Raw genomic sequence first — 26,167 nt, 5'->3', positions numbered from 1 at the left:
AAAAATGGGTTTAAGGCCTTTAAAAAAAATTAACCACAACTGGAATTAGTTAAAAAAAATTGGGTTAGGCAAAATGGTAAGCCAACTTTTATAATAATAATAATAATAATAAAGCTAAGTTGTGAATTAGTTAATTTCAAATTTTGTGCTAATTGAATTGGAAAATGTGTTAATAACACATTAGGATTAATCCAATAAAAATTAAAAAAATACCGGTAATATATTTTAGACCACACCAAACCAGTCAATATTTGGTAATTGATCCCATGTGGATCAATAATCCATAAGATTAATTACATTGAATGGTATGCATTAGTTTGGTCCCATGAAAGAAAAAAAGATGTAAAAAATTGATGTGAAATGCATTATTCAACCTATTACATGCTAAGGAAAATCATAAAATGAAGCACTTCGTTTGGAAGATCCAGATAGCTAGCTGAACCGCAAATATTTTCTAGCCAAAATGGGAGGGAAGGAAACAAGAAGAAAAGAAAAGAAAACTCAAGTGCTGCTTACATTTTTAGAAGTTATATATATACTGAGGTGAAATGAAATACAACTTAGCCTCATCCAATTAGTCTGAGAATGCAGGCTTCAGCTGCACTTAGCCAAATACGCATTCCATCCTTGAAGACGGTATTCGCGAGCTGCCTGAGCTGGATTTGCTGCCTTGATGATGCCACGACCTACTATGATAATGTCACTACCCCCATCATAGACAACCTGGAAAAACCATTTGGTGAATTGTCAAGAGCCAAGAAGCTCAAATAAAAGAGTATGCAAACATGCAAAACAACACAAAGGAGCATGAGAATCGATTGGATCCCCTAGAGTGGGAAAAAAAAAAAAAGTTGACATGGACAAATGTCATGATCTCACCATTTATTCTTTCAAACCCCAACTTTATAATAGAAACATATTATATTAATAAAAATTATTGAGGACTAAGATCTCATGTAGTAGTAAAGCACTGCAGAGGATCCATACACAAGGAGCAGAAAGGATTAGAAAGAAATCATGCATTAAGGCATTTTCAACACATGAATATGAAGGGGTGGGTGATTGTCATACTAAAGCTAGAGAAATAAGTTATCTTGCCAAGGGAAGCAAACCAATAATTCGTTTTGTATCATTTCATTTCTATTACATTTTAATGGAAATATTTAGGTATTCTAATAAGCCCAAAATATCCACAAATTTATGTCCACTATAATTAAGAATACACAGAATCTGATGATGTTAAGTTAACAAGACAATATAGTAACCACTCTTTTCCAACTTAATACTTCATAGGCAGGAGGTATAATCCGATGACTGCTTGCAAGAGTAACAAACTATTCACCCTCTCTCTCCTGTTCCCTTTACATTTTTTCTCTCTGCAAAATTCTTCTAAATCTAAGAAAAACCATTTATGATCCATCGCCTATCAACTTAAAACTTGAGTTACTAATAGACAATGCATATGGTTAACTTTGCACTTTATTATACACACTGCAACATGCTAAACTTACAGAATGCGGTGTACTATATTGTTGTCCTAAAGCATCACCACCAGTCACCATTTGAACTCCAGGAGTTGCATGAACAAAAGAGGGATTTATGGGTGCTCCAGGCCATGATGCAGGATTGACTGAGATGAAGCCAATAACAAAGTCAGAGTGATCCTCAGCAATTTTCACCGCAGCAGTGGTGTAATCTCCCTTGGCAAGGTTACCAGCTGAACTCATTTCAGCAAGCAGCAATAGACCCCTTCCACGAGGCAAACCCTAAATATGATTCGCAAGACGGGTTAGGCTAGCATTTTTGGTCTGGCCACAGTCAAGATAATGTTATGACTAGAGCATAGACCTTCAACTTCAGTCCTTCCACAATTCCAGGACCAGATATAATGTGAGCATTTACTATATCAGCCCATTCCAATATATGAAAGATTCCTCTGCAGATATCAGAGCATAAGGATGTCATATTAAAAGCAAAAACAGAAGGACTGATACTGAAAATGAATCCAAAATAGGTAGGAAAATCTTACCCTTCATATTGCATGGTCACCGTGTTACCAATGTCAGCAAACTTACGATCCTCAAAGATTAAGAAGTTATGTTTTTCTGCAATCTTCAACAGAAAGAAACATATATTGAAACAACTAAAACAGAAATGTACTAAGTTTCCTGAGAACTCAGTAAACATGTTCTCATAATCTTATAATAGGTTCAAATGTTAGCAATTCTTATAACATCCTCAAATGCATCAAATTCTACTTTCAATAAATATTAGAAAATCTACTCAAGACTATAAATGTTAGGCTGCTTTTAGCACTATACCAAGCGAAGCTTAGAACCGAAATCAGGAGTAAAATCAGGTAAAATATCAACGTGAGTTTTCAGCAAGCATATCTCAGGCCCAACCTGACATGAAAGAACAACCAAATTAGTTTAAATAATTTTTATACCAGGAGTAAACTTCTAACTATAAGTCCACAATCTCACTGATGATAACAATTCAGGGAACAGGAATCTAACAGTTTTCAACCCATTTTTTAAATTAAGAAACCTCTCCAACACTTTCACTGTGAATAAGTGATCAAACAAAATGCCATGGACTAGTTAAAAAAATTCCCACTTTGTATAAATACCAAGTTCTTACCTTGTCAGCAATTTCAAGCAATTCAGCTGCAGTTCCAACATCTGCAGCCAAACACAGATTACTCTCCTTCTTGGCCATTATCTCAAACAACCTCTTTCCTGTTGGATTCTTGGACAACTTAGCCCTCTCCATAAATGTGAAGGCCTTGACCTTAGCTGTAGTTGCCAAAGCAGCGACCTTTTGATTCTCTTCTAAGAATCTCATAACAACCCCTAGCATCTGCTTATCAAGCTTTCCTTTTTCCCTCAAAATTTTCACCATTTCAGTCAATTTGAGAATTGCATGCAGCTTGATTCCATTACTCTCCAAATTCTCTCTCCCACCTTGCTCTCTATCAATCAAAACCACAGCATCACTGACCTTCAACCCTGTGGCACGCAGTGGTGCAGCAGTTTCCAAAACTGATGTGCCACTAGTAACTAGATCCTCAATTATCAAGCAACTTTGGCCATGCTTGAAATCTCCTTCAATAGCTTTAGAAGTGCCATAATCTTTTATTTCCTTGCGGCGCATGACCATGGGGATGTTCTGAGTAACAGAGACACAAGTGGCAATGGGCAGAGCAGTGTAAGGGACACCACAGACAAGGTCAAATGAAGTGGAAGAGACAGAGGAAATAAGGGTTTGAGAAATATTCCGGAGGACAGAAGGATAAGATATAGCAAGGCGGAGGTCTATGTAGATTGGTGAGGAGATGCCAGATTTGAGCTTGAAATTGCCAAATTTGACTGCTGAGATTTCATGGAGTTGAAGAACTAGAGACTCCATTGATGTGTGTTTTGCAGTGTACTTCAAGGCTTATTTTAGACCTTAGGCATAACATAACCAGTGTAATTCAGTATGCAACATCTTCAATTAAAAATTTAAAGACAACTATAAGTACATTTTCCGAAACATTTAGCTCAACCACTAGCATAGATTTAATCATAATATTCCTCACACCTTACATCAGAGATTATATCACAGAAACAGACAATTCTCACAGCATATACAAAAGAGTATAACTCAAGAGGTCAATTGCTTAAAAACATTAGTGATGAACCCAAGGAATTTGGATGAAACTTCCATAACTAGTGCATGACAACCTTACACTGATGGTGACGAATCTGGCTGCATCCATGTGTCAAGCACCTACACACAGAATCACAGGATCAACTTTGCTGTTAAGCTCTTGGCTCTATGATACCATTTTAGAATTTGAGTTTGGGCCTAACTCAACCCCAAAAGCTAGCTCATAGGGGTGACGGTTGCCTCCCACTTATATATTCTATTGTGGTCTTATCTCTAATTGATGTGAGACTTGAGTTTTTCTGAACAGAATCTAACCTACCCGGTGGTTACAAAGTTGATATGTACAGTTATTGAGAGGTACAACTTATATATGAACAATATGCATCGTATGTACTCTAGGAGCTCCTGTAAATATAGAACCTGTATATGTGACCATATGAATCAGAATTCACTTTAACTCAAAACTGTTTTGTGAAGGAAACCACAAAGCACATTCCTAGTTACTAAACAAAGCTTCCAGGCCATATCTCGATTAAGAAAGAGGGGAAAGAAGAAACACCACATCCTAGTTATCCTTCGCCATATCACACCCCTGAAATCCAGTCCTATGCAACTTACAACAAGCACACCAAATATGCTTTTGGACTAAAACCAAGATTTGAGAAATGTAACCTCAATCTATCTATAAAATATACTTGAATTACTAAACAACTAAAACGGAAGAAAAATAATCATTGAATAACCATTTCAAACCAATTTAACAGAAGAAGAAAAATCCCCAAATCATTCAGATGCAATCATTTCTTTTTGCCCACAAATTTCCTTATTCAAAGACAATCCTATTAAAAATACAGTCAAACACTAAATGTAAGTACCGCTCTCAGCGGAATTTCAAATGAAATCATAGACAAACACAATTCAACAAATTTTAAATCCCACCTCTCAAAAAACACCTAAATTTAACCATTTAAACTGTTTGAGCAACAAAATCAATTCAATCAGCCAGAATCAATCAATGACATTGAAAAGTTCACTAAACTCCTAAAAGTTCAATGAGATTACCAACAATATTAATTCAACCAAAACACAGTCAAATGGGGGAGTGTTGTTGGAGATGCAACGAGGCGAGGCCACGTCGTCAGGGGAAATATGTTGATTGATTATGACGATGTGTTTGGATTTATTGGCCACAATCCAGTTACCAAGCAAAGCTAATACAAAGTGAAAGAAAGAGTTTACTTGAAGAATTAAGATAAGAACCTACTAAATACACCATTTATTACTTTGAATTTTAATGCGTTAAAATATTTTGGGTCCTTAAATTATGGAAAAATAAAAAAATTTCCTTTAATTTATTAAAAATGTAATAAATCTGTTACATTATTTTTTAATTTTTATATTAAACGAAATTATCAAACCTACATGATATTGTTGGGCATATTTGACTGTTAAAATAATGCTTTGTGTGCTGCTGATTTGAATTAATTAAATTTTCGTTTAAATATTCAAAAGAACAAAACTTGAAATGTCCTTTTTTTACTGTATGACGAAATCTAACCGTTGAAATTTAACGGTTACTTCCTCTCCCCCAATCAACCTTTATTATATATTCATTTTTCTTTCCCAACAGATACTTCTTCTCCCCCAATCAAGCTTTATTTCTTCTTCTTCCCCCCAAAGAGTCATTGCACAGCCCAAATCTCCCTTTTTCAACACCAAACTCAATGTGAAGCAAAACTTTGTAACAAATTACTTCTTTCAAATACATCCAACAACGTCACGCAATTTTGGTCATTTTTTACAAATTGAGAAAATATATGTGGGATAGATTTATCTCACTTTTTACAAATTGAGAGATAAAATTTTATTTTTTTTCTAATTTAAGAACTCAAATGGCAGCGCATTATAAATTCAAGAACTAAATTGAGTATTTATTTTATAATTTTATTTAATGTTTGATATGCATCAGAGTGTAAAAATTAGGAAACAATAAAATATAATATAAATTATGTTCAAATAACAAAATTATTGTTTCATTAAAAGTACATATAATTTTCTACAAAGTAAATTTTTATTTATTTTTTTCAAATTATAAAAATCTTTAAAATATAATTTTAACTGAACTATATAAAATTATATTTGCCTTTATTAAAATTATAAAGAAAATATATAAGGTTTAAAAATCATAATTATTAAAAAGTATTTTAATAAAAATATTGAATTTGTAATATTTTAATTAATAAAATAATTTAAATATGTGTCAAAATTATTATTATCATATGAATATAAAAGATAATATGTTGATTAAAAAAGTTATATATGTGTGTGTCTATACAAACCAACAGAATAATCTTAACTCAATTTTCTTTTGATAACTTTGTTTTCTTCTCAAGATAAAAAATACACATAACCAACAAAATATGATTATGGATGGAATAATTGTCGTGTCAGATTGATATGCAAACAAAAATGCAACAAGATAAAATATTTATCATATCTTATTTTTGTCACTAAACAAACCCTAAAAGAAAGGAAAGCATATCAAAGACTGCAAAAGAGTTATCCTTCAACAAAATCCTATTTTGGAATTATTTATGATCTGTTTTAAGCACATTTAGACGAGTAAATGACTATTTTAATCCCTCAATAAAAAAAAAAAAAAAGTTTTTCTTATGTTGAAGATCATAGATGTCTTTTAATTTATTAGGTTAGAAAGTAATTTTTCTCGCGGTGCATGATTATTGCTGATTGAAGAGAATTTTATACATAGTGTGAGAATCGAATATGAATTTTTTCATTAAATGGTTATTTTCACTAATGTGAATGCAACGAGACCTACACCATTGCGGGTTGTCTTTAAAAATATAAATCCACAATTAAATTAGTCAAAATTTAAAAAAAATTATATGAATTAAGTGATAATATTAACATATATTTAGAGATTGTAAATATTTATTATTCTGCAAGAATTGGGAGATCGTCATAAGTTTACTTATTTTTTCATTTTCTATTTTCACTTTTTAATTATAAAATTGTTACATCGTTTTTAATTTGTTTCATGTAAAAATCTTCGAAAACTGGCCCGAAACAAATTGAAAATAAAGTGGTAATTATGTAATTGAAAAGTAAACAGGTCATAAAAATTATTTGACACAAGTAAACACACGTCATAAAAATTATTTGACATAAATACTTTAAAGACCTTTGTAAAAGTAGTTGTTGTTGCTGAATAAATATTTTTAAAACAAAACAACTATTTATTTCCCAAACTAAATATAGAATCATTAAAATCTTAAGAAGAGGCATTCAAATTGTTAAAGTGCCATTCAAAATTCAAATTTAATTTACTCAAGTTTAAGGACGGAAAATAAAGATTTTTTTAATATTGACTTGGAAAAGAAAAAGATGGAAATTTTTATTTTTGGGTGGTAGCTAGCCTTTTGCATAGTTGATATTGACTGTGTGTTCTTCTTGAATATTTGCCAAGTTTTTCATGTACTACACATGTCAAGATACACGCCATGCTAGGGTGTACACATTCATGTTCGTTAGTTGGTGTGTCAATCCTGTTAATTATTCATTTAAAAAAAGTCAATTCATTGCCTAGAATCTATAGCAAATTCCACGTTAACCTTTAATGCCTATGGATTTATATTTATTTTTATCTTCTAGAATTATAAAGTTTGTTAGGAACAAAACAAAATTCAGATCTGTCTCGTTTCCCCGAAACCTGTGATTTGTTGCCACTTCCAAAAACCATCACATTTTGCTTGTCAAATGAATTTCCAAGTTTCTTTATTTTCTTATTCAATGCATATTTATCAAAGCTTCAAGCTTTCACCTTCATTGGTTGACAAAAACCAATTTTCTCAAAGACCCTTTTGAATATTTCCAGACTCAGGTATGTTATTTCAATCATTCACAACCCCATTAATTGGATATGATATGTTTGATTTATCCATTTGGTTTAAACATCATTTTGGTTTGTTGCAGTGCAGAAAAAGAATTCATTTTTGGCTTCTTCTTAATTCACAAAATTTAAGAGGAAAAAGATATATTCTAATATGTAAGAATTTCTGTTCAAAAGTTGTTTCTTTTTATATCTTCAATGGATATGCCATTGCAATTTGCAACCTCTTGGCCACCATTGACGTTTATTCATTTTGGTTTGCATATCCCATGTGCAAGCTGTAAATTTAATACGTGCAATGCATTGTATTTGCATGCAGAGAAGCAACTGACATATGGCTGGTCACAGATTGTAGCACCATATTTTCCTTTGGGTTTCAGATATTGGAGGCCCGTTGGGTTCCAAATATTAGAGGCCAGATATGTCTATACAACATGAAAATCCTGAGACAAAAGATGTAATATGTAAGAGTTTATAATCTTTTTTTAAACATCTTCTCCCCCTTCAAAAAATAAATATATAAATAAATAGAATGATAGATTTTGTGCACATGAAGATAATCATCGCTATCATAGAATTATTTCATTCAATTTCTCACCCCCGACCCCTAGCATGCTCCTTTTGTGAAAAATCTTCGATGATAGACCACTTGATGGGTGAGAAGGGATAATGCAAATGCCTTTCCTCTAAGGAATTGGAGAATGAATTTTAAGTAACTAGGGAACAATTGTCCTACTTCCTAGGAATTTCTGGCTAAATCTTTTGGTTTCTTATTATGATTTCTGAGGATATAGTAGATACTTAAGATGTTGTGCTTTGTACCATGTCATGATATCAAAGGTGAAATATTGATGATAGTTAAATGATCCTTGGTTTTAGTTAAGCATCACACAAAAAATTCTCCTAGAACACGAACTAGTATATGCAAAACATGGAGTAAGATTATAGTTCAGGTTTAAGACTCCATAATAGAAATGAGTCATCAACAATTCAAAATTATTTTTGTTTTTTATGCTCTCACAGAAGGTTGTGTGTGATGTATCATCTATTTTATATCTTTAGTTTTTTAATGAGTCCCAAAGCATCTTGAGAGTGGTCATTATCTTTACAATCAAATGTGCTCATCTTCATTTGGAGAGCAATTAGCAATTTAGCGAGGAAGTTAAAAAAGAATGGCATTATAAAATTTCAAAAATGTATTCAAAGAACTTCATCAGAGTCATAATGCATGTCGAAATTTTTTAGTACTTTTCAGAAATCAATTTAGGACATAGCTACTCTATAGAAGAGGCAATAAATGTTGAGTGTAATTTTTACCTAAAGGCAACTGATAATTCAATGTCTTCCATATTACTATCAATATGCACTCTCCTCTATGATAATTATTTTTAGACATGATAAATAATAATATTAATCTATGAATCAAAGATTCCTCATAATTCTTTATTTCTTCTTAGAAAATTCATGTCAACCATATTGTGCTAGCTACTGTATTTGGCATTAGGGATTGAATAAATTTGTATTCCTTATAGAATGCAATACCATAAATTACATTATATATTAATAAAGGATTAATGTTCCTGGAATATATATGTGACTATGTTGTATAATACTGAAAGAAAATTATTTATAAGTGCAACATGTATAGATAGTTTGTCTACATGTAGGATTCAACTTTAGTTATTAACCTCATATGCCTCGTTACTTGATTAATTTTAGCTTATATCTTATTCCTTTTCATCATTTTTACCAATTACTAGGTCCACAGAAAAGGATAGCAGATCTTATGCATCACGCTGGAAACAAGTTTTGCGCTGATTGTGGAACACCAGAGCCAAGATGGGTGTATGTATTTGCCTGAATTTTTACAGGAATTTAGTTTGTTTGGCTTGTTTATCTTTCATGATTATATACATCATCATCAATTCAATCATGAACTAAATGTTATTTTAATGTCTTACCAAAAGAATTTTTTCTTGCATTTTCTAAGATAAACATGCTTTAAGGTTATTTAAACTTGACTAAACTAGCAACAACAATTTTAACTTGTTTTGTCTTTACATGTGATTCTTATCTCGGTGACTTAAGTTTTCAAATTCAAGCTAAGGGATAAGATTTTATTGGGTAAATATACAAACCATAGGTTTTGTAGACCATGGCTATCATTGGTACTAATGAGTGTATATAACAAATTAATCAAGTCTAAAATCACATTTATATATTCTTTAAAATCTCCAGATTCTAGTGGAGAAAGGCATAAATTTAATGTTAATAATTATTAAGGCAACATATTTTCAAATTAAAATCATGTTGAAAGAATTATATATGGTGGATTTACAAACTAGGAACAATGATTAATACAAAAATTAGAATATATATAAAAAGAACAATTTGTGCAAAATTGCTCAAATTTTTTTAAGATATGGAATGTTGTATTCAGAGTTCATTGAGAAGTTAGTCATATCTTAAAATTAATAGCTGATATTACTCGCACTTGTTTAGATGTGATAAATTTGTTCAACATCAGGTCTTCAAGTCTTGGAGTATTTATTTGCATCAAGTGTTCTGGCATACATAGAAGTCTAGGAGTCCACATATCAAAGGTATATTTCTAGCAAATTTTTTCTGATAATTTGTTAGTGAAATTATCATTTGATTAGATTCATTTATTATGCTTCAGGGAAAAATAAGAAGGTTGTTGGATTTCACAACGAACCGATATACACACACAAACATACATATTTGCAGAAAATAACTATATGCTTGCATTAAAAGAATTATGTTAAAATTACATATGCACTATTTCCACTCTCTCAGAAACATGTGTGTGTTCAGAGGACAGATTACTGTACTCTCTTATTTTATAATGTGCTCTAGTATATCTTGTGTATCAAACCTTCTTAAATTACAACTAGTGGCATACCTTTTTATATGTGCTCATCAATAATCATTAGCAAATAGAAAAATATTAATCTTACATCACATGACATAATATTAAGAAAAATACTTGCTAGATTGAAAAAGGTCACAAATTAAGATTGCTAATACTCAAAGCGAGTTCCATGTAAAACTACAACTTTATCTAATTAATAAATCAATGTCATCTTAAACTACTGTCAACAAGAAATAGACAAAATGAAATAAACTTCGGTAGCTTAAAATTAAATTAAACAGAAAGTCAGTGTGAATATATATTGCATATTCTTAAGAATCTTTAATCAAAATCAGTTATTAGAGTCAGTTTTAGTAAACTTCTCAACAAATACGTAAAAAGAAAACAAAAAGAATTAAAGTGGTAAAATAAATCAATTTTCTCTCATAAATTAAAAATAACTTATGCATCTCAACTTAAAAAAATTAGACCAGAAAGCTCTAGAAAGACTTGAGATACATAAGTTAGTTTTAACTTATGAGAGAAATTTAATTTATTTCTTTATTAATTTATCTTCTTTTATAAATATTTATTGAGAAGTTTATCCAAACTTGATCTTAATCACTCATATGAAAGCACTCCATGTTTGACTTTATCTTATTTTAATGTGATGGGAGGGGAATATTGAACCCCTTGTCCCCATTTCATGAGCCACCATTCACCAAGTTATTTGTGCATTAATAACTGGCACACTGAACAAAGAAATTCTAACACAATTTGAAGCTATTGTAGGTTCTATCACTGAAGCTAGATGAATGGACAGATGAACAAGTTGATGCATTAGCAAAGTTGGGTGGCAATACATTATTAAATAAGAAGTACGAAGCTTGCCTTCCAAGTAACATAAGAAAACCAAAACCACATTCATCCATTGAGGAGCGCTCTGAATTTATTCGGTAACTATAAGGAAACAAAATGTCTTTTTTTGTGTGGAGGAATTTACATTATTCTGATTTGGAAATATACTATTTGATTTCTCAGGAGAAAATATGAGATGCAGCAATTTGTCGACTGTGATGACAATTTGTCATGCCCCATTATCCCATCTCAAGGAAGAAGCATATCACTTGCTCTTGCTCAGAGTAGCACTTCATACTACAATTCTTTTATGGACAAGAAACCATCTGAAAAACAACAAAGCAAACATCGTATTGGGAACGCATTCCGAAACAGCTGGGGAAGAAAAGATTCTGAGCACAAGGCTGCAAAGAAGAGTACCTCTTTGGTAATTTTTTCTTTGATTGATGTCAGTTCTATTAGTCATCTGTTAAATGAACAGAAACATTACTTTTGGAGTCAGTTAATGCAACAAAGTGGGCTACATACTAAATTCTTTTGTTGTTCCTCGATCCCTTTTTCTCTATTTTTAGCCAAAAAGGGTGAGAGAATGAGTTTTAGTAATGACTTGCACGAAACTCTTATTGAATGAGTTTCATGCTCTATATTCTGGACAATATTTGTAAGTATAGTAGGGCCTTTGCCTTTTAATGTTATATTTTAGTCAGATGATTACTAAAACAATATTTAGAAAGGAGCATAAGCAGACAATTCATATCTAGCTTTAGTATAACTTTGTAGCTTTCCCTTATTCTTAATACAGGTTTCTATGTGATTATAAAATTTTGTATGTTTATTGAGGCAAATGAATAGAAAAATTGTTAGAGATAAGGATAATTCACCATCTATCATGTTCAACTAGGTGAGCACGGATGAAAAAGAAAGGAGAAAGATAAATTGAATAGCAACATGCTTTGTTGAAAAGAAGAACCTAAATTTGTTTGCTATTATTAAAATTTCTAAGAACAAAACATTATGTATATGATACATTTTATGATAAAACACTTTTTATCCCCGAATTATGTTTGTTAGTCTGTCGTGTGATAAAATGCACAACCTATACAAGATTCAGTTTTCATGAATTGCAACATTCAGCTTTTTATCACCTATTTTTCTTATGCGCTTCTGACTTTAGAGTCATATTAAGAAGCAGATGAGAATCAAAGCATAACTATAATGTCAAACATATTTTTCTGTACCTTATTCTGAATATAGAAAGGGAAATAATAGTTATTAAATGTTGAATGTTTTTATTTTCTGTACACTAAATCTTGTTGCTTCCATTTACTGTTATAGGCAGGTATGGTTGAATTTGTTGGGCTGATTAAGGTTAATGTGGTTAAAGGCACTCACCTAGCCATTCGAGATGTAATGACTAGTGACCCTTATGTCATCCTTTCTTTGGGTCACCAAGTGAGCATCTTCATCTATGACCTACTTTAAAATATAGATGGAATGAGAAAAAAATGCGACACTTAATATGAAACACTTTTTGTATTTGTTGTTGCAGTCAGTAAAAACACGTGTCATAAAGAGCAATTTGAATCCGGTTTGGAATGAGAGCCTAATGCTATCAATTCCAGAGAACATTCCTCCTCTAAAAGTGGTAAGTTCAACTTTTTTCTTCATTTTTTGTTAATCATTAATGGTTGGTATTGGTCTTATGGTATCATAGTAATACTTGTACTTAGTGAGAAAGTGAGAATTTCATGAATGCAGAATAATATATTTTGAGACTTCAAATACAGTTATTTTGTAATTGATCATTTCAATGGTTGCAACACTAATGTTCATTCATTGTCATTTCCCCTCGAACTAGGAATAAGGCTTTAGATTTATAAGATTAACTTGTTAAACTATACTGTTATGTAGAAAAGAGGTTCTTCATCTTTCCTTTGTTTGCAATTTATATTAAAGAAAAATTAGCTAAATATTTCTTCTTGATAATTTTCATCCCTTCTTTAACATTCTTAAAGCTGGGTAAATAACATGCATATCATGACACCATTATTACCTGTTTTATCTTTGGGAATTCTATATGCCTTCCTTTTCTCCTCAGAAAATGCTGCTAATGTCTAGTAGCATTGTACTTATCTTGTCATTATTTATGCATTACATTTACATGAAAATCACTTCTATTTTATTTATATTGTTGGTAATATTGCATTAAACCATTTTCTGTGTCAGCCAAGTTTGATTGATTAGGTTTGTTGGGATGTTTATGTGCAGCTTGTGTATGACAAGGATACATTTTCAACTGATGATTTTATGGGGGAGGCTGAAATAGACATTCAACCTCTAGTTATTGCCGCAAAGGCCTACGAGAAATCGAATATTAATGAGTCCATGCAACTTGGGAAATTTGTAGCAAGCAACGACAACACCCTTGTTAGAGATGGTATCATATCTCTTGATGAAGGGAAAATCAAACAGGAAATCTCAGTTAGGCTACAAAATATTGAGAGGGGTGAGTTGGAGCTTGAGCTTGAGTGTGTTCCCCTTACTCAATAGCTGGATAAATGTTAAGGATCATAACTCAATTGAAATCACATTTTGGAGAAATCACATTTTGGAGCACAAATCATAGGAATTTGTATGTGTAGATAGTCCTGTCTCATTCTCTCTTGTACATTATTCCATGACTTTGATGGGATTACTTCACTATCCAAGTTTCTAACTTTTTTTCCTGAGTACTGGTATCTTAAGAACCTCATGAAGAATAATATCTTAAGAATTTGGTCTTTAAGTCTAATGAGGTCATGTGATCCATCTCCTAGTGAGATAAAGTTTTTGTTGTTGTACTTGTATCTTAAGGAGTTACCTTAATTTGTTAATAATGTTTTATTCTGACAACATTGACAACTCATTAAAACTTTTGTTATCAAATGATGTCTTTTGATCCATGTAGTCTACCTTTTTAAGGTAAATAATATCTCTGAAAAATGTGTTCTTTAACCAAATTGAATAAGGATTTTGATGGAAAGGTGGAGGAGGTCTTTAAACGACCTTGGTCAATTTTGGAAAACTGAAATCTATCCAGCAATTTCTCAGTATTTCCTTCTAAGACTTCATAAGGTTATAGACAGATAATTGAATACATAAATTATTCAAAGCCTTGTTTGTTTAGACTCCAAAACTTCAATTCAAATGGTTAGGATTGAAATAGACCTTCAATTCAAGTGCATAGTCTTCCATACTTTTATCAAACAAGGATTGAACACGAATAATAATGACTTTTGACCATAAAACTTTATCACCTAATAATTAATGGGTTTGTCCAACTTGACGGGATTTCGGAGTTATTTCAAATATTCTTTTTATAAATACAAAGATTTTTTTTATTTAGTTATTTCAAAATACTACTTTCATTCCTTTCTTAGTGTCGTTGTGACACATGAATTAAAAAATATAATTACCATTTTGTTTTAGTTAAAATTGTTATCTGATTTCTTATTATACTCTTTATTTAACTTATTGAATAATTTCTGTCCTTTAGTATTTTTTTTCATTTCCTTTCCTCTGATTTCAAAATAAAAAAGTAAAATAATTAAAATTCAAGTGAAGGTTAAAGTACAATTGATAAAAAATAATAACTAATAATGAAGGGAAAAATTGTTATCAATGCGAATGTTTGACAGCAAAATACAGCTTTCATGAGATGAGAGGGGAACTACGAAATATGTTCCATCTCCATTAATGAAACGTTCTAGGGTGGTCAAATTCATTAGGTTGTCCACCCATGGACCCCAAATTTTACAATGAAAAGTGTCACTTGTTACACTTTTGAAAGAACAGATTAGATGTAAGATGATTATAATACCTCCATCAATATAAGGGATTTTTGTGTTGTGTTTGGTGTACTTTCCCTACTGTCACACATTTCCCTTTTATTATGTCACACGGTGAAGTTGCAACCCAACTAGATGGTTCAACATCTACTCTCCCCCTTTAGGATCCAACAATTCCGATTATTTTCCGTTTTTTAATATAGAATAATATTTTTAATACTTTAATAAATACTATTATCGATATAATAATAAATAAATAACAAATTTGAAAATGATATATTTGATTTAAAATATTAGTTAATTCAATAGTATATTTGCATTATTTATTCTTTATTTTTTAAAATTTATCTTATTTCAATGAAAATGGCATTAACAAGTTAATTCATGGGTTTCACACCCATTTTTCGGTGTACAATAAAACCTTATACTTTGTGTCTAAACTTTTATCCCACTACTTGAATTTATAGATCATATATGTGCAAACATGTTCTAAACCAAGTTTGTAGTTTTATGTCTGACTAATGAAATCGACATGTAAACACAATGAAGTGAATATTGAGGTATTTAAAGGGTAAAACAATGTGATATTCAGAGATACTTTTGCAAATTATTACCTTATTCCGGTTGAATCCAGTATAGATAACATGATTTTAATTATGATAAATCATTAGCAATAGGGACAAATTCAGAACTTTGTTAAAGGGGGCTAAAAAAATCTTTTGATGATGCATATTATACAATAATTAAAAAAAATCTAAATTTTTAGCAGAAAACATACTCAAAAGTAGTAGAAAATAGGTATGGAGTAAAAGGTGTATTGTTTACTAATTTGTATAATGATGTCATTTTGGTTATATATATAAAAAGAGAGAGAAAGACATTCATTTAATTTATATAATTGTCAAAAAAATAAAATAAAAATATAATCTCATATAATTACGCAATTCTTATTATTACACTATGTAGAATCAATTAGAATTTTTTATAATTAAGTAATCACGTTAATATGAATATATGTGTAAACAAAAACTGTAAAATTAATCATCTGAGAGGTTTCAAGAAGTTATGGAGAGAAAATAACTCTCACAAAAAATCTACATGATTCCTTCTTATTCTTTAATAAGGGAAAAATCAAATTTATATAAAAGTGGGAAGGTAAGTTACTAATAGCTATCTGCCTATCATACTAAGAATAAAGAAAAACAACATACTTGAATTAGAATGAAGCTATGCAAAGCTTATTTAAGAATGATAAAGACCTTAACTCTGAGTATCTCAACAATCAGAATGATTCAGAAAGAGTCAGAATGCATCATTGGGATAATATCAGAAAACTAAAGTCTAAGGGTTATTCTCTTATAATATTAATAATAGATAACAAAATCTATAAATAAATTAATGATAATATAAAGTTAAATTTATAAAATCCTCACTCTTTTTTATCTACTTATTGCATTTTTTTATATATAAAATAATTAGGACAACTATTATTTTAGGACAGAGACAAAAATCAATAACAAGTCACAAATAATGAGCTTCAACACAATACATGGCTGGTGTAGAAGATTTACATATCATTGTAGCAACCCTTTGCTCCAATGCTGTACAAATTCGTTGCTACTTATAGGAACTACATGGATCGGCCTTTTTGCTCCCTTTGGGCCCAATATTTTTGGACCACTAAGGGTACCGAATCTGCTTCCTTTTGGTCCAACATTATGACACCAACAACGAATTGTCATCCAAATGAGATCTTCTTCTATGATAGGGTAAAAAGGTCATTTCCACAAAAAGCAAAATCATGACACACTATTCACACATTCATAGCAAATTTCGTATGAGCCTTATCTTTTTTCACATCTAGACTGTCAGTGTTTCTCTAATTCACAACAATTCATATCGAACGATTGTAAAATTTTCGTGAAACATTTTAAAATATATTTAAAAACTTAAATATATTTTAAAATGTTTCACGAAAATAATAAGATAAAGCACACTTTTAATCTTTTATATTTCAATTATACTCTTTTATAATTTGTAAAGTTTAATGTAGTGTATTTTTAAACTGAGTTCAAATGATTTTTTTTTTTTGGGGCATGATTCTTCTAACTTTTTTTACTAATCTAACACGTGAAATTTGTCCATTATATTTATTTAAATGAATACTTTGAAACATAACTAATATTCAAACAAAAAAGAATCATAAATATGATGAAAATCATGTGAATAACGAGTTTCAAAAATAATTAGAAAAGAATTTAATATTAGATTTTTTAATTTTCTAATTTTTCATTGGATTCATTTTTTATTTCTAATTGGATTTATTTTTCACAGAATTTTCATCATGTTTATGAACTTTTTAAGTTTAATATCAGCTGAATTATGTAATTGTGATTATGTGAATTTAATGAGACAAATTTTATATATTGAATTAATAAAAGAGTTCAAATCATGTTCCAAAATAAAAAAATAACATGATTTCGAAATAACTACTTTGTCTCACTTAAAAAATATAAAGGATTAAATTAATTTTTTTAAAAGATAAGAAAACAAACTAAATATAAAAACATATAAACAACTAAAAATATATTTTAACCAAAATAATATAAAAAGTATAGTTATACACGAAATGCAAACACACACTACTATGCTCATTTACGAAAATTATTATCATTCTACTATAACATTTGCTAACTTAAGCGTTGAAATAAATTCACCGGGATCAACCTAGTGATGAGATTGGAGCATGTGAGTAAAAACTTAGATTCAATTTTTATCATCGCCATTGTAGATAAAAAAAAATCTTAAGCTTTTGAATTATTTAGTTAATTACACGTTAAAATATAATTTTCTTCGTCTAAATTGAAGTTACCTGCGGTAGCTTTTGCATTTTAGAAGTGATTCAGTGTGTGAAAAATATTTCCGAACACACTACCATAAAGCTTTGATCAAGACAACGTGAGCCATCTGTAATAAGCTTAGACTGGTCCAAGTCTAATGTATGATGAATTTAAAGTTTAGTGTAAATTTGACAAATTTTGAAGTAGTAAAAATATTTTGCTCAATAAAATAACAAAAGAAGTTGTAAATCTCATCAAGTGCACCACTGCACATTTATCGTGCAAAAAATAATATATATATTTATTGAATAATTGATTTATTATCTTTAATAAATTTTTCCTTTTCAATCATATTTTTATATTTATAAAACTTCAACTCAAGATCTTTTAGGAGATCAACTCTAATATTATTGAGTATCAACGACTTATTATTTGTTTGTAGTTCGTTGAATAACTAATGCATAGGGTTTTCCTTTTACCTTGTCTTTGTCTTAAAGAATGGATAGTTTCGCGTTCACTCCAACTTGCACGATATAGTACTACTTGTTTTCTCTTTGTTAAACATGCAAGTTTTGACCCCAAAAAAATGCAAGCAAACATGAGAATCCATTCCCCTATATCTTTCTCTGACAGTTGCCGAAAGTTAAGGTCATATTCAATACGAGGGACTAATTGGATTTCTACGATAGGGTGCCTTGAAAAAGAAGACAAAGCCATCAAATTTGTTAGGTGGGCAAGATCCCAATTCAATTGTTGCGTATGGAATATGAATTGATTGAATATTCAAATAAACCAGGTTAAATGCATTGTAGGTTATTAAACTCTTTAGAAATTTAGAAAAAAAGGGTTGGGATTTAACATAAGAGATTAAGAGATTAAATGCTCACAACAAAGTGAAGATTGAATCCTCTCACTAAAGCCATCTTCAATGGTGTATCTATCATGATATTTATCCATTGGAAGAAAATTCTAAATAGGATCAGGTGCCACACGTGCTAAAGACCATTTAGTTGGTTATCTTATCACATCAAAACAAACTTCTATAAAAAAAAATTTAAAAATTACAATCAAGTTTTTAATATCTTTATTTTTTTCAATTAGACATTTTTATCATTCTATCTTCTTTTAGATAATTTTCATGCATTGCTCCTAGCTCCTAGCAACTAACTAAAGCATTTATCTCTCCATCGTCTTAAACAACACTCTTACGAGAATATTTAATCCTCTTAAACACTAATCACTTTTAATTCACATTCTTTTATGTTTATTTCTAAATTAAAGTTTCATATATTTTTTTAAAATTATCAATAGTTAAAAATAACTTTATATTACAAATTAAATTATTCATTATAAATTAAACTAATATATTTAACAATATTTATTTTATTCTAAATTTTTATATAAATTAAACTTTTATCTTATACAATACTAAGCTAATAGCAAATTATAAAAACTCATTTAAAAATCTCTAAATAGTTTAACGACCTACAATTTAATTTACCCAATAAATAAATATTTACCTCTAGGTTATAGAAGTAATTGAGACCAATTTTAAGTGTTTACACCTCTCTCCCCTTAAGAGCAAGTACGAGGTAAATAACATTCACACTGGAAACTCAAAATCCCATCTAACATAGTATATTACTAATTATTTTGGTCTTCAATCTACTGTATCAACTATGCAGTAGTTGCCACATCCAGCCTCTTCATATTAATAGTATTATCATGGATATAGGAAAACAACCTCGTACCAACTACCAACATCAAACATGAAAAGGAAAATAAAACCTATGAAACATCGAGAAACATCAAGAGGGTGCCAAAATGTTCCATCAGAATTTATAATTTGAGGGGAAGAAATCGATAAGGTGACAGTACCCACAATGCAGAATCTTCATTAGCATGTATCAAAGCCACGAATATTACATGGAATTACCTGTTCTCACTCTACTTCTTAAGGGTATGGGAAAGAATAATCAATAATGTTCTTTAATTTTCGGTTTTCCCTTCTTTCTTTGGCTCTGTCTTCAAAATTCCATGAAGTCTAATTACATCTACACATATGAAGATGATGATAACCATTTCAATCCAAAAGTTTATAAAGAAAATACCAACATTTTCTGAAACAAAGAGTAATGCACTCGACTTTAGTAACATTCTTTGTCGATATCCTATCAGTTTCATCACCAGTTAAAATTCTGCATTGGATTAGAGGTTAAGGTGTTGGAAAACAACAGCACATTCAACACAACATGGCATACTATGATGATGTTCTCAAAGCAGCACAGTCAATACCAAAACCCCATGAATGATATTTTTTATATTATTGGCACATTTGCACATGTCCTATGCCCATCCATACATGGAGATAATCAAGATTCAAGACACAAAGCCTGAGAACTAAAATAAGAATTACAATAACCAGGAATCATTATAAAATCAATGGCCATTGTTTGCTAATCCTTATGATTGATAACAGGAGTATATGTTTCAATTTCCCCGAAGAGAAACACAATTCTCACAGATACATGCCATTTTCATATTTTTGACATGCTGCATTCAAACAATTCAGAACTTATGTGCCATCAAAAATTTAGTAAACACAAGAAGAAATATGTGATGACAAATAGAAACTCTCAATATAAACTGTAATGGTCAATATTTGCAAATCCCTTTGATAATAATACTAAATATTTACATTGTTTCGAGAAGAAACACTCCTCGGTATTGTGAATGAACTTCAACAGCCATCATCATACTCAAATCCATCTGGTATTTTTTTTGTGTAGAAGATAATAATCACACTCTTGAACAAAATGCAGTTCAAGGAGCTGAAAAAACAAGCCATCAGCTCATAACACAAAATAAAAGAAGAAAAAACACCCAATAAACAAAAAATTCAAAGAGTGTTTTGAATCACCACATAACCTTTAACCAAACTCATTCCATCCAAGCACCTTCACCTTCCTTCAAATCAAATAACCACACCTAAACTTGTGCATCCTATATATGTAAAAACAACTACCAAAAAAACGTACACACCGTTCTTCACATGCTTTCATGTCGTCCTCCAATCAAAATTGGAGTTTAATTCCGATAACCCACTTTGATCTTCAATGCAAACCTCTATTACACACATGAAACCCCAATTCTGAGCTTCACTACGGTAATCCAAGTTGATCTTCAATGCAAGCATTCACACCACACGTGAAAATCCGACTCTGATTGTCCAACAGTACCAAAAAAAAAGAAAGTAAAATTGGAGTGTTTCACATCAGTAATATAAACTATCCGCACTTGAAACTCCAACACTGACCGGACAACAACACCAGAATCATGTAAGGAACCGCATCTATGTTTCATGCAACAACAAAAAAACAACTACACACACCAAGGTTTCAAATTTTTCTTCTTTTTATTATTTTGTTTGCGAACTTCAAGAACAACAATTAGGACACCGAATCAAGCCATTCTCATTGCACTCCAAACACCTCTTCAACACCCCTTCATCCTCATCAAACACCTTCCTACTCCCACTGCAGTTCCCACACGGCACAAACCTCACATCACCACAACTCTCACAAACGAACCCACCCTTCGTTCTGGGCAACCCTTCCAGAACCTTCTCCAGCTCCCCCACCTCCCACATGTGCTTGATGACGTCAGCACCCCCCACGTGCCGCCCCCTTATAAAAACCTGCGGAAGCGCCACGTGTCCCTTCTTTTTGTTGTTGTTGTTGTTATTCTCTCCAAACAACACGCTCATCAACTCCTTACGGTAATTTGCGTCCATCGAAATGTCGCGCTCGTCAACCCAAACCCTAAATCCCCGAAATATCATCCGAACCGCGTAGCAATCTTCGTAGGTTCTTCGAATTCCACGCAAGCTAGTGAAATACAACACGATCCGATCCTCGGTTCCAGGTAATCGAATCGCCGGCGAGGAATCGATTGATTTCGCCGGCGAATCGAGCGATTTTACCGAGGGATCCGAGTTTTCGATCGATTTCGAGGGTTTGAGTTTTTGATGTTCAGAAGAGGAAGATTTTGCGGATTCGAAGAAGCTGCAAAGGCGCTTGACGACGCTGCCGCCGCCGCCGCCGCCGCGCGAAGATTCGACGAGCTTCGTGACAGAACGGTCCAGCTGCGGCGGTTTTTCGTTGCGGAGCGTCGTGAGGGAACGGTTGAAGAAGGAGAACCTCGACGACGTCGTGTTGGCGCCGTTGTTGTTGTTGTTTCCGAATTCAGCCATCGACCCTGTTTTTTTCGTAACAAAAAGGTTTAAGTTTTCGTCTTTTCAAGCTTCATCATGGGAATTTAAAACAGGTAAATGATTATAATTAATAATTAATAACAAGAAAAATAACAAGAAACATTTTTTGATGATGAATGTTGTGATGGATATGATGATACCTAAAGAGAGAGAGAGAAGATGAAGGCGGTGAGGGGCGGTGGTTGTGTTGTTTTGTGGCGGTTGTCGTTTTGAGGAGAGTGTTTGCGTTTTGCTGTTGGCTAGTCGTTTGGGTTGTGCTGTGTTGTGTGTGTTTGTTTTGTTTTCTGCGTTTCGGTTTTGACAGAGAGAAAAGCTTGACAAATTTGTTTCTGGGGAGGAGAGAGAAAGAGAGATTTTGTTTTCGTTGCTTTTTTTTTTGTTTGAAATTTAGAGAGAGAGAATCCAAGCTAAGAAGGCAAGAATTTGTACTTTTGTATAAGGAAAATAAAAAAATTAGCTGAACAAAAGAAAAAGAAACTGTGTTTTTATTTATTCTATGTTTCTATTGTAGATATAGTGAGAGAATCAACGAGTGCTTTTTGAGTAATCGTGAGACAGGTGCCAAAAGTTGGTATGGTGCTTAATTTACCTGACGTGTTAGGTATGGTAAGAAAACTAACTAAAGAGACATTTAATATAGTAATATTAAATGTTCATTATTAATTAATTAAATTAATATAAATCCTCATTTTCATCATTAAAATATTATTTCTTCTTCTAAATGGATTCTAAAATAGGGAAGTTATATAAATAATTTCTAAGTATTAAAAACGATACTGGTAATAAGTAAACTTTCAAACTTCAAATATTGAAAAAAAAAATTCAAAAAAAATATTGAAAAAATTATTAAATTGATCTCTAAAAGTTAGTAAAAATACCAACTCTTTTTTTTAAGAAAGTAAAAATATCAACTTAGATATTAAATTAGTAATTAAATGATAATATAAAATAAATACATAAATTTTGATCAAGTTCATAAAAATCAAACTCTGATAAGGATTCAAGAATTTTATTGATGAATAATCTTAAATATTTTTATAAGCTTTAAGTAAGTCTTAAAGTATATATGATTCTATTTTTTAAGTTATAAATCCAACTTACTTGAATTTTATTTGTAAAAAAAGAAAAATAGTGAATTTTTTTTTAATGTAGTAAAAATTAAGAAAAGAAACGATAAGGCAACAATAAATAATTAAATATAGAGTATGGGCATAGGGATAACCATAATAGCATAGGCGATAATATTGGACTTTTTAGATTTCTTTGTGGGGGTGGCAAACAAGGCAACATTAGAACGTAACCGACTTTTCTAGTGTCCCGTTCGTATCATGGAATGGAATATGTATTGGGGAGTGTACCTCACACTCTTTTTGAATCAAAGCACGCGCTTAGGCTTTTTCTTTGTCACCACCACACAAGCCATATTCTTCATAAGGTTACAATGATTTAACTTTATGCAATTAATTAATTAATATTGCTAAAGGGGATTCGATTTTTTACATGACTAATACTCTAATACTATAATTTGTTTTATGACACAAATGATTATAAAAAATAATTTTATTTTTTTATTGATAAATATTAATGATCAATTTATCAATTTTTATTAGTTTCAAACTCACGCCTAGTGTTACTACCAGATCACTACTCCTAGCCATATCATCTATGTACTAAACTAACAGACAGGTAATGTTTCGAGATTAAGTCAGAGTATGCTTAAAAACTATTTTGGTGGTGTGCATCAGCTTGTGCAGAATATGATTGATTTAGAATTAGGCAGAACTCACGATCCTCCTTTTTTTTCCTCTCTTTATTGATAAGTCAATTTTATATCCCAAAAACTAATTATGTTAGAATCAAGAAAAAAATTATAAGAAAGTCGGGTAAAATTATTATAAATGATATAATTTTCTTTCAATATTGGGCATATGATTGATTGCACCAATAATATTGGGCATATTATTATTTGTGTAATTAAATATTTGAAAATACTTACAAAAATAGTTTTAAAATTATTTTCAACTTATTTTATTAAGTCTTTCATGATAATTTATGAAAACAATTTACAACTTGTATAAAATACTCCTAAAACTATATCTGTTTTTATTTTTTTGAGAGGAAAAACTATTTACTCAAATATACCTTCCATTCGTCTTAAAGCATACCTTTCGCGAAGGGATAATTGCGCTGATCATCCTTGCAAAATTAGGATTTGCTACTAATGAGACTTGCACGTGTATCCAGGATTGTCCTCAGCATCTGCTTCTTCCTTTACTTGCTGTTTCCTTTCCCCCATGATAAAAAAAAAAGTTTAATTAAACTATTTAATCAAATATACCATCCATTATAATTAGGCAAACACTAATTAATTAGTGTCCTTAGTTTATTAATTAAAGAATCAAAAGGAAATTTTTATTTATTTAAATATGTAAAATTATATCGTTGATGACTACTTTTTATGTTCTCTTATTATTTATATAATAAATATTTTTTCACTTTACAGCAGCTACTTAACCAATGCACATCAAGTCCCGCCCCATATAATTAAACATACATTTTAAACAGATTAAATTGTAATTTTAATTCTTTTAATTTGATAAATTCACGATTTTAATTTTCCTATGGAACATTTGATCCCCCAATTTAAAATTTGATAATTTTGATCCTTTCATTAAATTATTTCTGGTAACTATTAATTTGTAAACGTTGATCATGTAATCAGTAGTAATCATAACTAATAGAGTTATTAATTTAATTATAAATTTATTAAAAACAAAAAAAAAAACATCATCTTCTTCTATAACATTTTTTATGCTTATGAAGCAAGAACAAACAAAAAGTTTAACGATTGCAAGATGAAAGAATATAGTTCCATCAGCAAGCGTGAACTCCATAACTGAAGAACATTCATCAAGAAGAATCCACAAACACAAACTCATTCTCTTCCCACATGCATGGTTTAATTAGTTAGCCATCTATTACCTTCTTACTTAGTTTAAAATATTTTAAAAAATGCTTAAGGTAACTTTGAAAGTGGAGTTCTACAATTTTCTTATAATTTTAACAAATATCTTGTAATTTAATAATTTTTAAAATAAAATTATATATATTAACATATATTTAATTTTCAGTTATTTATTTATTTTGTATGTTATATATAACTCTGTTTCCTTCCCTTCTAAAATTGTATTTTAGCCATAGGGTGCTTTTTGTGAGAGCATAAAGAAAAAGATTAGAAACATACTTTTTAATTAACACACTTATTATTGGTTGAAAAAAGAGAAATTAAGTATTTTTTTAAACTTCGAGCACATGTGAGTGTAATGTTCTTTTCTTTTTTCAGTGCAAACAGAGCTGATGCATTTTGACTTAGAGATTTTTTTTTTTAATATAATTTTATACAACATAAATTATGGATTGGAAACAATAAAAGAAGAAGAGTCAAAACACTATCCCTCTTGGGAGTTAGATGTGATTAAGAAGACTAGACGAAACTCACTAGGTTGGTTAGAGGTTGTTTTAATTATAACATAATCATCAATTATCATATTTGTGACAAAATAAAATTTTAGCAATCTTCTCCTTGTAAACAATCATATAGTTGTATAAGTTTTAGACTTCAAGGATTTTATGGTGTTGAATTTTCAAACTTTATATCTACTTTTTTTTAAAATATTATTTTATGTTTTAGTACTTGATAAAATTAAGTTTCATTATTTAGAATAAAATCTACACGATGATATTTTTATATCTAAAAAGAGAGTTCAAATGCAGTTTATGTTGACATAAATTTTATAAAAACTAAAAAGTTTAGTTTTTTATATATTTTCATTATAAATATTTTTTATACGTTCAACTAATCACAAATTATTTTAAATATATTTTTAAAAATAATTATTATGAAAGTTAAAAATTTACTTTTATGATAGTTTA

General features: G+C 30.5%; 3 protein-coding genes across 7 annotated transcripts; 1 reads left to right on the top strand and 2 right to left on the bottom strand.

The window, feature by feature from the left end:
• Positions 1-201: 201 nt before the first annotated feature.
• On the bottom strand, positions 202-4,975 carry LOC100780481 (uridine 5'-monophosphate synthase). Of its 4 annotated transcripts, XM_006594340.4 has the most exons (8): positions 4,717-4,907; positions 3,729-3,774; positions 2,644-3,452; positions 2,322-2,405; positions 2,030-2,112; positions 1,849-1,936; positions 1,512-1,766; positions 202-723 (listed from the first exon to the last, which is right to left on the bottom strand). In XM_006594340.4, exons 3-8 carry the CDS (start codon positions 3,409-3,411, stop codon positions 595-597), a joined length of 1,407 nt encoding a protein of 468 aa, XP_006594403.1. In that variant the 5' UTR covers positions 3,412-3,452; positions 3,729-3,774; positions 4,717-4,907; the 3' UTR covers positions 202-594. The 4 variants fall into 4 exon arrangements, with proteins under 4 accessions (XP_006594403.1, XP_003542830.1, XP_014621181.1 ...); XM_003542782.5 differs by lacking the exon at positions 3,729-3,774 and having other exon boundaries at positions 4,717-4,975; XM_014765695.3 differs by having other exon boundaries at positions 3,729-4,720.
• Positions 4,976-7,351: 2,376 nt separating this feature from the next.
• LOC100789552 (probable ADP-ribosylation factor GTPase-activating protein AGD11) lies at positions 7,352-14,078 on the top strand. Its single transcript, XM_026125128.2, has 10 exons — positions 7,352-7,555; positions 7,648-7,720; positions 7,884-8,028; positions 9,325-9,409; positions 10,092-10,167; positions 11,229-11,392; positions 11,478-11,721; positions 12,630-12,746; positions 12,844-12,939; positions 13,563-14,078. Exons 3-10 carry the CDS (start codon positions 7,986-7,988, stop codon positions 13,842-13,844), a joined length of 1,107 nt encoding a protein of 368 aa, XP_025980913.1. The 5' UTR covers positions 7,352-7,555; positions 7,648-7,720; positions 7,884-7,985; the 3' UTR covers positions 13,845-14,078.
• Positions 14,079-20,622: 6,544 nt separating this feature from the next.
• On the bottom strand, positions 20,623-22,764 carry LOC100779952 (uncharacterized protein At5g39865). 2 transcript variants are annotated; one of them, XM_003542781.5, is made up of 2 exons: positions 22,375-22,764; positions 20,623-22,218 (listed from the first exon to the last, which is right to left on the bottom strand). In XM_003542781.5, the coding sequence occupies exon 2, from the start codon at positions 22,211-22,213 to the stop codon at positions 21,398-21,400; it is 816 nt and encodes a 271-aa protein (XP_003542829.1). In that variant the 5' UTR covers positions 22,214-22,218; positions 22,375-22,764; the 3' UTR covers positions 20,623-21,397. The 2 variants fall into 2 exon arrangements, with proteins under 2 accessions (XP_003542829.1, XP_014621180.1); XM_014765694.3 differs by having other exon boundaries at positions 20,623-22,263; positions 22,375-22,712.
• Between the last annotated feature and the right edge of the window lie 3,403 nt (positions 22,765-26,167).

This window comes from Glycine max, chromosome 13, assembly GCF_000004515.6.
Source record: "Glycine max cultivar Williams 82 chromosome 13, Glycine_max_v4.0, whole genome shotgun sequence".
Classification (NCBI taxonomy): domain Eukaryota; kingdom Viridiplantae; phylum Streptophyta; class Magnoliopsida; order Fabales; family Fabaceae; genus Glycine; species Glycine max.
The sequence above is the reverse complement of the archived record's forward strand: the minus strand, read 5'-3'. Positions and strand labels throughout refer to the sequence as shown.